Genomic DNA, 14,900 nt, shown 5'->3' on the forward strand with positions numbered 1-14,900 from the left:
CCATGGTGTAATAAATAATATGTGAAAAATGTCAAACAGGGTGAATTCCTTTTATAATCACTAGGGGGTCTATCCATCAATAAGATGCGGTGCAACTAAATCTGCAGCGCTAAGCTGCTGGTACTCTGGGAGCCCTGGAGAAGTGACCCCTCTCCTGCGATCTAACTTTCCTATTTCCCGGAGCCTAGCGCTGCCGGTAATAGGAGGAAGTGCTGTGCGCACACGCACAGCGCTTCCACTGTAACGGATTCTGCAAAGCCGAAGAGGCTTCAGCAGGATCCCATAAAAAATGACAGGTAATGCCATCCGGAGATGGAGTATCTGTCTGCCCAATGCAAAGCTTCATGCATCGCAGAACTTCGAAGTCCCTATAGTAATCTATGGGGACTGTGATGCAGCACGGTATTAGCCTAAAGAGAGAAGCTTTCTGTGAAATCTCCTCCGTTAGGCAGCTAATGTATATCAAACATCAGTAGTTTCCGCATCTTTTAAGTGTCAAATAAGCATAGACCCTTCTACATGCAGAATGTGAACACTGCTATACAGGGCATAATGTATGTAGTTCATTAACTATAAGAATATTAGACTGGGTGCCCTTTTCAGGTCATTAGCATAAAAATCAGGGGTTTCAGGGGTCACATTTTCAACTGAGCCCATGAGACTAGAAGGCCTGAGCCACCACTTCACGTGCAGCCATTTTCAAACTTGAAATAGTGGGGGCGCTAGGTGCTGCTGCTCGCACTTCTGTTGTGACGCAAAGCACCTCCAGATGTTTAGAGCTCAGACTGCGCTCAGAGGATGCTGCACCAAAGGACACAGCCGAGGACAGAGGTAAGTGGTGCATGGCGACCAGAGGGCTCTGTACTACAATGTGAGGAGGATCTCTTGGATGCAATGGGGGCAGTATCCTGAGTGCACGGGGGGTGGTCCCTGTACTGGAGGGTGAAGGTCTCAGAGCGGAAGTTCTCTGTGCTTCAAAGTTGGGGTTTCTATAAGCCGCAAAAGGGATGTCCAGGGACTGGCTGGCAAAACTTACCCTGGGGGGTGAGACTTGGCTCAGCAGTCTATTAGGAAGACTTTAAAGAAAACAAATTTAGGTGCTCCCCTGCCCGCCAGCCCTTGGGGAGGTCTCTATTCTGCAGGAGAAGGCTCTCTGTGGTACCAAGTGGGAATCTCTGTGCAACTGAGCATCAGTGTAAGGACGAATCTTTGTAAGGGGGATATGTGTGAGGAAGATCTCTGTGTAAGGGGAGAACCACGTGTATTATAGTGGTATAAGTGATAAAACCAGAGATGTTTTACATTGTTATATATATATATAAATGAAAGCTATTATGTCTATCATCAGCAATTTCAATGCATGCACCGAAAATAGTCAAATCTACCTGATAAAAATCATGTACAATTTTCATTGGACAGATCCAATAATCTGGTCGTCCAAGGATCCATTGGCCTGTGTGTGGGATCATCTGGTAAAATGACTTGGTGATTGTGCCATGCTTCCGAATCAATGAGTAAAATGCATTTTATTTATGTGGGTGTATTACCATTCGTTTCTTTTCTGAACACAGGATGCTACAATTTTGCCGGCCCTTGCCATTTGTTTCTGTAATATAATATATTAACTGCCAATGTCTGTAACAAAACCACATTTGAAAACATGTCTAAAAACAGACAAATTTTATGTGGTTTTACTGAGTTTAATAAAAGTGGGATCGCAGTACTTTGTAGAAAGACCCAACTGAAGCAGCATGTTCTGAATACAGGCCCTAATAAAACAGCAACAATTGATGTAAACGTGAAGTGAACGGAGGGCATTGCAACGTATCGGCCCAGGAATTTGGTTTGGTCTTTGCCAATGAGAGAATGGCTGGTCTCAGCTGTCATACATTTTCTATTTGAACAGTGCTACACTGTAACCTTATCTCTTCAAAACACATGTAATTTGCACTTTTTTTCTGATGTAAATGAAAAAAAAAAAAGAAAACAAAACTCAACTTCTTCCAAAGTAACCAACTCCAGATTGCACGGCGGAGTTTCTGGGTCTCTTGTAACAAAGACGACGATTCAGCTCACTGGACATGTGAACAGACCCTCTCCCCATAGCTGTAATGTTATTTTCTCAGCCTACACACGCACATACACAGAGTGCAGTATCTTTGTTTGCATCCATCATAACAAACACTGGGCTACGTTGTAGAATAGGTCTGTTGAGAGGAGTTTTGGTCCGGAATTCTCTGCCCACACTGTTTGTTTTTCCCTCCAGGATCAGTAACTTGGAAATGACCAGTTCCTGGAATAATTAGTTAAATAACCATGTATAAGGAACACACAGTAATCATGCTATAGAAAACTCTGCTTCCTATAAAGCTAGCTCTGCATAATGTAGGTATAAAAAAAAAAAAATACAATATGTGGATAGTTCTATTCACGTAATGCTACATGTATACAAGTGCTTTACAGAAGGAAGCAAATATTTATAAGAAGTTGGTGCACTAAATACACCATCAATGTGTATTCAGACAGACAGCTTGTAAACATGGGAATACACAACGAGATAAGCCTAAACACATATGCTGCTTTTAATCATACATGTCCCAAAAACACACTGGTAGGTTAATTGGCTGCTATCAAATTGACCATAGTCTCTCTGTGTGTGTATGTTAGGGAATCTAGACTGTAAGCTCCAATGGGGCAGGGACTGATGTGAGTAAGTTATCTGTACAGCGCTACGGAATTAGTGGTGCTACATAAATAACTGATGATGATGATGATGGATACTCCTGAATTTCGGGGGGAGTCCTCCCGGACTCCCGGCAGAGCAGGCCACCCCCGTGGATGCCGCTTCACTTTCTTCTGAAGTGGATGGGCCTTGATGACGCGCTTCAAGGCAAATTGCGTCATTATAGCCCACTGAGGCGATTTGCATATTTGCACAGCAGGAGGCGGGGCCATGATGACTCACATCACGCCATCACACCATCCGCACTTGTCTCTTGGACATCTCCCCTGGGAAAGTATGACGGGAAATCAAGCAGCAAAAGGCAATGGAGCAAAAAGCAAAAAAACACTAAATAGACTGTAGTACTCAGCAGCTGAGCTGTAAAGTTATTCCTATGCACATATCTAGATAAACATAATAAACATTTCATATTACACAAAGACTAGTAAACTACTATACTGTGTACAGTACTGTACGTACATTCCAAGGAAAATGGCAATTAAAAATAATACTATGATATAAAGCTGATTTTGTCTCTGAGACTCACGAATTTAAAAGCAGAGTGTCGCTAAAAGTCACGAGCTGTACTAAGGCTTATATTCCAATAATCATTACAAATATCTATTATCGTTAATTTTACATGAATATGTTGATAATTTAGTATTATTTACATGGTATATATATGCCAAGCCAGACTAAGTTAAGACTGGAGATCAAGGTTTGAAAATTGGATTGTATATATATATCTATACCTATTTCTCTCTCTCTCTAATATATATATATATATATATATATATATATATATATATATATATATATATATATATATACATATACATATACAAGTTAACCCGTGCATGATACTCATGCATTCTAGTCAAATCAAGCTACTTAAGGTGTTAAAAAGGTTCTTGTCATGCATTTGGGCCATAGCCCAGGCCCCCTCAGGAGAAGAGCGTTACTTCCCGACGTAAGCGCCCTTTTTTAACGTGGTTTTGTCCACATGTCACCACCTCATCATTTTTCTCCATCACCTCATCCTTCATCTTTATCGCCACATCTATCCAGATGTCTATCAAGACACAGGGATCTCTCTCAGCGGTCCTGAGTATCACACTCCTCTCCCTCTGTCACCCCCAGCAACCACCAACCACTCCCAACTGTCACGTCCTGCAACCACCAACCACTCCCAACTGTCACCCCCGGCAACCACCAACCACTCCCCACTGTCACCCCCCGCAACCACCAACCACTCCCAACTGTCACCCCCGGCAACCACCAACCACTCCCAACTGTCACTTCTTCTTCAAGAAATATATATATATTTTTTTTAAATCTTTATAAACACTTTTAACAATTGACAAATTAAATTACCAAATTAAAAACATCTTAGTATACCAAATTTCAGCCCTTTCTGAGCTTTTTTTTTCCACACACACTAAGAATTCAGTAGGTCAGTGTATAACTCCGCCCAGCAGGTGGCGCTGCAGCTTAGTTTTGTTTTTTTTTCCACACACAGACACACGCCACTAGACATTTATATTATAGATATATATATATATATATATATATATATATACATCACCAATGTTTTTTGTTTTAATAAAACATTTTTTTAATCTTTAGATGGCTCTCATAAATGAGGCTAGGCCGATTACCATACCTCCCAAAATTGCAAGAAAAGAAGCCCCTCCCACCATGCCCCGACACACCCAATCACACTCACATTCTCATGAAGCCACACCCCTTTCTGAGTCCAGCCAAAAATGGGACTTCTGGGAAAGTTTACATTGATGAACGGGATGTTCCGATAGTGCTAGTAGGATAAAATTCCAAGTGAGATATCCAGAATGCGCATTTCACACACAGTTCTTATACGGGGGAAGTTCGAAAACATGGAATTAATGCGTGCAAGCAGAAATATATCGCCCGTTCACATATTTTGTGGTTAGTAAATTACCTTTAATGTGCTGAAGTACACCTGCCCACCACAAAATGTCCTTGGCAACCGGTTACAAATGTTGACAAGTATGCATGGAAGAATCTATTAATAAGATCTCATTATAATAAGATCTTATTATAAAGCTTATGTTGGATCGTCAAAGCATAATTCCAGATTAGATCTACTCAGTACAGTGCTAGGATAACATCTAATAGCATCTAATGTTTTTTAATGCATTGCATTTCTTTTGGCTTCGTCATATTACTCTCTTATTACTGCCAAATGTATAAAGTTTCCTTGGGAATTGATGTATAATATACCGCTAATGACCAATGTAAAGTCAGCTGAACTAGTCTCAGAAGCTGTCTGGAACTCGGCACTACACTATGGCGATAGCAGCTGCTCTGAAGACACAAAACCACAAATATGTTTTCACATCAACAACAATTCTTTCCTTAAATTGCTTAGATCCATATTTTGTTTTACAGACTTTTAGTGTGGGAGTTTAGCCTCATATGCCCTTTGAAAAAAATGTGATTTATATTTTTGCATTTTTGAATAAAGAAAAAGTGTTGACTTGTGATATAGCAGAGTTTTTATACAGTTCTTAAACAGCAGAGCAATGTGTACATCAAGGGTAGGCAGATCATGCTGAATTTCATAGCTCCACAATAGCAGGAGAGTCATGTGCTGTTTATAGATAGGATTACTGGAATCTCCAGCTCCTCCTACCGGAGTTTGCACATGTGCTGTGCAGCCCGTTTGGTGCTTTCTCTGCGTATGCGCTGCTCACTCACACCTCTGCGTCTATTCCGATTCCTGCTCAGAGCGGGGACTCAAATATAACATGGCATGTCCCTCCCAGTAGTTCATTTTCCTCCTAATCGGCAATTCATTTTCCACCAGTCTCTCCCTAGTATTTCATTTCCCACTCTCACACAACTGTAGTCATTTCCCACCCTCCATCTCCTTTGCAATTCCTTTCCCAATGTCCCACTCACCCTTTTAGGTGCTCCTGACTCCTCCTTGGGATATCTGTGTATGTTCACTTGTCTCAATGGAGCCCCAAGGCTTTCACGTCCTAGCAGTTGTTTCTGGGGCTCCCGCACAACTGTATTATACAATGACAAGAGCCAGTAGTTCTAGGGAGGTGTGACCACGCACCAATAGGAAACCACAAGCTCTATAAAATGCTTAACGGCTGATAACCTTTCCTTACCTTATACTCTTACCGTTTAACTATAACCAGAAATAAAACACGGACAACTTAAATGTGGCGAAAGTAAAGGGAATTTATTGTAAGGAGTGGTGGTGGAGAAAGAGAGCAGTCCGAGTCGACATTGGCCAGGCAACCAGGATGCCCCAGCCTTTACATGGGACATCTGCAAATGGGGGACAACCACACACCCCAAGGTTCACATATCTACCGCCCCGGCACTACAGAACCCTCCCCCCTTCTAGGCTAACGGAAGCAACCACAAGTCAACCCGATCGGGAAGTACTTGGACCGAGACGAATAGCCTATTCCATTTCAAAACAGGTGGTTTAAGCGTGCCCGATACCATCATGTGCCCTTACCACTGGCCATCGACTGTACTGCGGCCACTGCTACTCCAAGACAACCACCACCACCAGATTATACTGGTACTGGATCATACTGCAAATGACCTTCCAAGCCGTTCCACAGGGAGGGAGGGTGGGCAACGTCCAGCTGCATAAGGGACTTAATTCTTCTCCGCCCATTCCCGATATGAACCCCGTAACCCCTCCCCATGACTCATATGGGCGTCATTTCACAGACCAAACAAATTAACCCCCAGAGTACCAATACAGTCCAATACAGCCTTAGCTTTTAATATCCCTCAAGCTTAGATACAGCCCTCAGTTCTTATTCCTAGATGTCCACAGAGCCACCCAACATTTTTGAGGCCAGCGTATGTTTTAATTTTGTGGCAGTGGGCCAAATAGTTTGTGGTGGCCCGTTTCACCCCACACCTATAATCCAGCTCTCCTTTTCCCTGGGCGGCAGGCAAGTGGCAGAACGCCGTTCCACCAAATTATGACACAATTTAAACCCTGACTTATACTTTATAATGAGGGAACTGCACAAAAGTAAAAGTGCAGTGTAAAATGTTGGCACTATATAAAGGTTAATTATAATAATAATCATCATCATCATCATCATCATCATCACCACCATCAGCATGGATAACAATGCTAGCTGTACAACTACAATTTTTATTTTTGGAACTCCATCTGGTTTGTCGGATCTTGCATGCTTCTAGCAAAGAAGACCATGACGACTTTCCATATGTTGAGTCAGAGCTGACTTCCCAAGCTTTGCTCCCTGGGGATACTGACTGAGCCCTTGTACACATACTATGCACTTGACCATTGACCAATGATTTTTGTCTTGCAATTGCATCGGATCATTTGCATGATATATGGTTTTTGGTTTTTTTTGAAATGGGAACTTTATTGGCACTTGTTTGTAAGGTTCTAGGTGACCGTGATCTCACAGCATTGACACTGTCTGGTATTGTGTTATTGGTTTCACTTAGCCTATAATAAATGACACTTTCCTTCACAATATAAGCCTGTATGCCAGGCTATTTGAACAACTTACATCACAATCATAATCACAAATAATAGCATTCACAGATGTTTTTTTCCTAGAACAATCCAGGAGGAATGAGTGGCAGACACTGTAAACTGTTTTTTTCATAAGGTTATAGACATGTGATATTCTTTGATCCTTGCTGATTGACTTCTTTTTACATTCCCTGCACTGAGAATGCACTGATTCTCCAACTGACATAAATTATTTGCTGAATTTTGGGTCAATTTGAACCGATTCACATATCTCTACTTGCAAGTTAATGGCTTTTTCTAAGATGTTTCTAAGATGTCTATGTCATCTACAACTGCAAAAGTATCAAAGAGATGAAGTTTTTCTAAACTTTTCAGAGGTCCTGGTCATACCGCACAGCGGCCACATTTGGAAAATTCAGACAAAATAATTGGGGAAAAATAAGTCACAAAACCTCATTAGACAATGTCCCTTTTGACCTTCAAAAATGGAAACTGTCCATGTAAACATCATGAATGTTTGGCATATGCCTAGTGAACAATGGGCAGTGATATTGATGTCAGACACAGAAATATTGTACAGTAGAACTCTGTATGACGTGTGTGTTATACTGTGAGCTCCACTGGGGCAGGGACCAGGGCCGGATTAACCCGAGATCTAACTGGGCTATAGCCCAGGGGCCTCGGGCATCCAGGGGGCCCTTCAAAGTCCTCAGCAGCATTATTGATCGGTCCAGGGGCGGGGGCGCCCCCAGCCCGATCAATGCTGCTGAGCACTGTCACTGTAGTCCTCTGTCCCCGGCGCTCAGTAATCTGCTTACTGAGGAGATCTCGCGAGTGAACTCTCGCGAGATCTCCTCAGTAAGGAGCTTACAGCGCGCCGGGGACGGAGGACTACAGTGACAGGTAAGCGCTTGGGGGGGCCCTCACGGGGTACGGGGGGGGGGGGGGGCGGCGGGTGGCTCACATTGGGGGCCTCACGGGGGAATGGAGGCGCCCTTAGCCCAGGGGCCTCCATTCCCTTAATCCGGCCCTGGCAGGGACTGATGTGAATAATTATACATCACATTACAGACAATGTTTAATGTGTTGGTGCTACGTAAATAGCATAACAGGATAATAATGGTGTGCTGGTTGCCTCTTTATATTGTAAAGATCAGATGAATTGGCATTCAATAAAACAGTTTATTTTCATCGTTTGGTACTTATAGTAGTATTGTATTTTGTTACCATTGGGGGGGGGGGGGGGGTATTTTCACCTTAAATGGCTCTATGGGTTTTCTATCATTATGCAAACAGACACTAGGTGAACAGAATAAATAATGTTAAGTACTTAGTTACATGTAGCCACTGAGGCTGTATAATGCATGCCTCTGGGGATGGTCGCGTCATTGACACCTTTTACATGACACCTCCCAAATATGCAAAGCAGCGGTGATGTCTCCCAACTTCCTGACCTTCGGGAGAAACCTGTCCCAATCGGCAAGGCAGGCAGAGCCCTCAAACAGGGACAGTGGGTCGGTATGTGTATTAAGTACCACTTGCATGAGATCTTTGCAGTTTGGTGTCAAGCAGTAACTTTCAGGAAAGGTGCATTTTTTTCGAACACTACGGGCCTTTATTTAAATCACACCAAATGGCTTCTCGTGCATTGTTTTCTGGTCACCATCTATATAAATGGTGTGATCATTATCTTAAGTTTTTAAAGGGATACAATTATGGCAGTTAGAACATAGCAAGAAACACTGCGATGTAACAAGTCACTGGGTCTCTGCAAGATTACAGTATTGTTATTAGTATTGTTTCCTCTATCTTCCTCCTCTTTTAGTTGTTACCCAGGAAATCCAGTCCTACCATCTGCTGCTTCGAACTAGCTTTCCTGTACCTTACCACCTATTCTTCACTTATGACTTCTGCTTATTGAAACTACTAGTCACAGGTCTCCTCTATGGCTGCATGATCATATAAATCCACCCGCTTCTTTTATTAGTCCCCTCATGACACTTACCAAACCCAGGAACTAATCACATTCCGGATATATCTCTTCACCTTCCACCCAACCTGATTTCCACCAGCAGCTGCAACATTAAAAACTTCAACCATATCCCCACCTTGCAAAACCATTTGTCCCCACATCCCATACTTATAAACGTTTTACTCTTCCCTCTGTGAGATCCTGGAGGGGAGGTGATGCCTGAGGACGGAAGAGCGACCAGAGTCATTTTGGCCCTGCCCATTATGTGAAAGCCCAAATGACGCAAATCACATCATGGAGGCTCCCATCCTGCCCACTTCACTAGGAAGTGAGCAGGATGCGGGGGAATAGCCTACTCTCCGGAAAGTCCGGGAGACCTACCTGGAATTCGGAAGTCTCATAAACGTTCTGGGAGAGTGGTTTAGTGTTTATGGAAGCATCCTGCTCACATTCACCTCATTATTTTCAGTGCTCAATATTAATATTATTTTGTATAAACACATTGAACCATTGGCTGAATTATTTCCACTTCTTTATTTTACACATATGGGATGTGGTGGGGAATATAGAGAGCTATGGTTGTAAGAAGAATGGGGGCAGAATTGTAGTTCATAGTATAAGGGGACCACGCCTCTTCTCATGCGTCCCCAGACTGTCCCTCTAGCGCAGCATTTCTCAACTCCAGTCCTCAGGACCCACTAACAGTGCAGGATTTCCAGGTGACCAGTGAAATAATTATACCACCTGCTACACTGTGTCAGTCAGTAATGAATACACCTGTGCTCCAGCAAAGAGATATGGAAAACATGTACTGCTAGGGGGCGCTGAGGACTGGAGTTGAGAAACACTGGTGGATCCAGAGAGGGGCGATCAGGGCAAAACCGCCCCCACCCCTAAAAAAAGAGTCTAGATCTTACCCTGCACTGTCCTGATTAGGGACATCAGGATACAAAATGGCTGCCTTCACAGTGACTAGGCGATGCATGTACTTTAAGACAGATGTGCAATACATTCTGGTGGTTTGGAAGTTTTCCTGAGGATCAGTAAAACCCATCTTTAATACCTGAGGTGTTAAAAACCTATCTCAGTTGTATGGACAGATGAATATTTTGTAAATACACTGATACATGTAATTTAGGAAACATTAATCACATATCTTTGAGCACTAAGTAGACTCATTTTATGCTGCTGTTAGGATGAATATTAACCAATTTTCACAGCTCCTCTAGAGACATTACACATAACAAATCAGTTACTAATGCATATTTAGATAGCTACAGTACTAATATTCTCCAGGCTGACATTTGCACTGCCTTTAGTCAAACAGAAATTAATCCCATTAACTTTGTGTTCTCATATAGTCTCAAGTTTCATCTAGGAACACCTGTCGAGCAAAAAACTTTGATCTTTTCAGTACATATAACAAAAACTCTATAGGACAACATTTAAAATAAGCAAAGCTGAAAGAACGGACTGACTTAAAGGAAAAGTACAACTATTTTATTAAAAACACGGCAGACTTTTGTGTTTCTTTAATGGGGTTGTCCACTATTGGACAACCTTCCCTTACTAAAACTGTAACCTCCACTGCCTACATTTTTCCATATTGCACTGCATATTGCTAATTCTCTCAGTAGTGTCAAGCAGAGATGAGCGGTTCGGATTGGTTGAAGTCTGACAAGATCCAACGTTAGGGATCCGAATGAAACCGAGACGATTCAAGGTGGCCAAAGGAACATACAAAGCAATAGAATCCTGTCATTATTGTAAAGCAGTTCTGTAGAGATTAGTTAGCTAGATTAGTTTGCTGATCAATTGTTTTTAATTTCAATCTCTTATAAACTTTACAAAGACTAGTGGCTGCTGGTTGTTGTTAATACATTACATATATATAATAGTACTAGACAGTATACAGACTGAGCTAGATATCATTCTGAACTAAGTAGTATATTAATTTAGTGTAGGAAAACAGTGTGCGTTTGCTGTTTGACTATTAGCAGCAGAATCCAAAAAATATTTTCTAAGCTTTTCTATTTTTCAATACTTGTGAGTTTTGAAAGACTCATTCAGTGACATCCATATTAAAAGGTTGTTTGTGGGCAAGATTCATCAGTAGCTGCACACCTCAAAAAACTCTATATATTCATTTTTTTCTATACTTGTCAATTTGGAAAGGGTCATTCAGTGAAATTTCTATTTAAAACATTTGTTTGTGTGTGAGGGTCAGCATGCAGCTGCATCCCCTTCTCCAATAAAAATGCTATATATTCTGGGTTTTTTCATGTTTCAATACTTGTCAATTTTGAAAGGGTCATTCAGTGAAATCTATATTTAAAAAAGGGTGTTTACGTGCGAGGGTTTTATTTAGGCATTTTCAACATTCAGCGACTGCGTGTATAACATTGCAGCAGCTGCAAAATAATGTCATCTGCCCAGCCACCAACTGAAGCAAGAACATTAGATAGATGAAACAGCAAAAAAAATAAAAAAATAGTGTAAGGTACAAGAGATAAAAATGGTGAATCGCTGAGAACACAATTAATTTGGAACATTACACAGCATGCATTGTGGAGAGTGAAGAGGCAGTAACAATCAGATATCATTCGATGGACAGAGGCATCAAAAGATATTTAGACAAGTAGATACCCAATTGTAAAGAGCTACCTAATTTGCTGCCACTATATAAATAAATGAAGATCCTGAGAGACAAAGGTGGCCTACACCCATACTAAAAAAATTCAAAGACTGCACACACAATACGTTGCTAGAGTATTCATCGCTACCCAAGAGCAGGGCTTTCCTTACCTTGCTGCTATGCAAATAAATGAAGATGGTGAGAGGCGAAGATGGCCTGAATCCATATTAACATTTTCAAAGACTATGCACACAATACATTGCCAAGAGCAGGGCTTTACTAACCTTTTTTACTTATGTGCTCTGTGCCATAATGCTGCCCTTCTGAATCAAACCATGGGACTCCTGCATATTTATGGGGAGGGGGGGCTGCAAAATCATTTATCTGGGGTAAAGGGGACTGCCCAGACAATCAAGGGAGGTGGTCCCCATGACCCATGTATATAAATATGGAATGTATGTAAATAATATTTATATGTTCTATTAGTGACATGTAAGAAATATGTAAAACAGACAGTTCAGATAGGCCATTTGCTGCCCTTCTCAAACATGTAAGTATGTATAATACTCACATTGATTGAGAAATTGAGAGGACAGATTTTGGCAATAACAAAGAATACATGTAGAGATGGAGATATGATGGCTGATGATTTATGCTATGTGATGGAGTAAGAGAACCTCACAATGCTGCTGCGTTTCGGCTAGTAGTGGGCAGTAAATTATTGCTGCCTCCTAAATGGACGTGGGGGCGCGCTCTTGACCTCATTTCTCCTATCTCCGTACTACCAGTTCCTGCTCATAAGCTTTTACTACATTGAGTTCAGTCATGGGGGCATCAGAGTACCTGCAAGTGCTTCCAACTCTACTGGAAAGATGACTGTTATAGGTGAAGACCTCTCCTGATAGTTCTAAAAGCTTATGACAAGTACTAGGAAGCAGTAACATCGTAAAGGATTATATCCTGGGAACAGTGGTGCAATGGGAATTTGACATTCTACTGTTTGGTTTTGCTGTGAGTTGTTAGCTGAGTCGCATTGCTCTCCGCTACCATTTTTCTTTAAATAAAAACTGTGACCTTATGCCAAATTTACCTTGGTGTCCATGTGGTTATTTATTTATTCATTTACAGTAATAGTAAGTCTGAACATGCAAAAGAGGTTTGGGTGCAATGAAGGGGAGATATCAACACTAGGCAGTTGATTTATTTTTTTAACTGAACCGGAGAAAGCAAATGCACTGATGGCAAAGTTACAAAATCTTTTGGCAGACTTTTGCCAAAATTGGTGAAAATTGGGTCAGATGTGAAGGGATCATTAGAATATAGACTGGCAATGACTGAAAATAAATATAAATGTTATAAATGGTAATATAGGAGCAAAAACAGCTCAAAATGATATTATGTCACCTATTGTTCACAATTTTTAATTAAATCCAGATTCAAAACCAAAACATTTTGTGATTTTTTGGCATAACCGGTAGCAAAACTAGAACACGAACGTGGTTTAGAACTGAAATCGATTCCAGCACGAGGGTCAGCAACACATCTTTAGTATCAAGCTGAGAGAGTACTACTATAATGCGCCCTTACCTCCAGCCGGCGTAGCACGGTGCGCACAGTATGGTAGGAGGGCTCCACACTTCAAAGGTGGGCAGTGGAGCTGCTGACCCCGAGCAGCGGGGCTCCCAAGTTACGTAGAAGTGAATGATAGACATTATTATACCATATTTACATTTACACCAGGAAGGTGTTTACAGTTTATTTATTATTTTGCATTGTAACCAATAGACGTTAGATTGGATTAATTTAGTACGACTTAGACAGTGAGACTAAATGCCACGAAATGTATTATTAAATGACACCAAAATAACCCATCACTCAGTCTAGAAAGTCCTACATTCAAACTGTCAAATCAGCCCTTATAAAATGTTTGCAAATTGCTCCAGAAATGCTCATTATTTATCTCTGTTTACATCTGTCTCCTTCCATATCATTAATGTCAGGTGGTGTAGAACAGAGAAACAGGAGGCAGAATGATAACTGTTGCCGCTATACAGTACTATGGGGTGTTGTATTCACACTATTTTCATTGTGATCCTAGGATGTGCCATTGACACTCTGAGGATAAACCTACCTACAATTGCTCACATACAATAGCCACACAGGAAGTGACATCACAATGTAATCTGCCACATGGTTCTACTTTGGAATGTTGAACTATACATTTAATTTCTGTGTTTCCAGAGAAATCCATAGGACCGCAACACTTATCTCCAGATGATAATATACATGTGACAGTTCTGTATTCCTGACAGAAACATATATGTATAACATTACAAAACATATATGTCTTATCTTTCTCATAAAAGACAAAAGATTATATGTGACAGACCTGTCCAAGCATATCGGGTGCAATGGGAAGGGTTGGCCAAATAGAAGAATAAGCACCAAAAAACACCAGCCACATCAACATGCTTCCCCAAACAGCAAGATGACTGAACTGCAAGATAAAACACAGTTTGTTATTAACATCTCTACCATAAAACGTGTAGGTTTTCAAGGTGTTCAGTAAGAGCTTTACATTATGCTGCTGCTATGCTAACACTCCAGTCAGCTAACCTTATATTACATGCATCAGTGGTATGCCAAGGAATGGAAATAAGAGAAAAGAATAATTCAGCATGTAGGCTCCAATGGGGCAGGACTTTATGTGAATGATTACATATTCTCTGTATAGTGCTGCGTATTATGACTGGCGCTATATAAACAATAATAAAAAGTAATTAAGGCACGAAAAGTAAATGGAGGAGAGGACAGAAATTGGGAGGGGAAGTGGTTTTACTATCAATACCAGACCCTACCTCTTGCCTGAGTGATGTCGGTAGGTGTCAGGCATGTATACTATTTGTTTGAGAAACATTAGGTTTTCTGGCTTCCTTACAGTTAAAGACAAACAACATTATATCCCATTACAGGTTTAGTGAGCACTCAAAATCATATTTTGAACCTGTATATGAATCATGTGTCCTCCGGAATCAAA

The 14,900-nt window shown here is 41.2% G+C and overlaps 1 protein-coding gene across 2 annotated transcripts in view; it reads right to left on the minus strand.

Moving 5' to 3' along the window:
- ATP8A2 (ATPase phospholipid transporting 8A2) overlaps window positions 1-14,900 on the minus strand; it is a 612,290-nt gene that overhangs the window by 148,068 nt on the left and 449,322 nt on the right. For both annotated transcript variants that reach the window (XM_075198918.1, XM_075198920.1), the window contains one exon: window positions 14,253-14,360. In XM_075198918.1, coding sequence (XP_075055019.1) covers window positions 14,253-14,360 — 108 coding nt within the window. The remainder of the gene's footprint in view (window positions 1-14,252; window positions 14,361-14,900) is intronic.

The sequence above is a fragment of the Mixophyes fleayi genome, chromosome 2 (assembly GCF_038048845.1).
Source record: "Mixophyes fleayi isolate aMixFle1 chromosome 2, aMixFle1.hap1, whole genome shotgun sequence".
Taxonomy (NCBI): Eukaryota; Metazoa; Chordata; class Amphibia; order Anura; family Limnodynastidae; genus Mixophyes; species Mixophyes fleayi.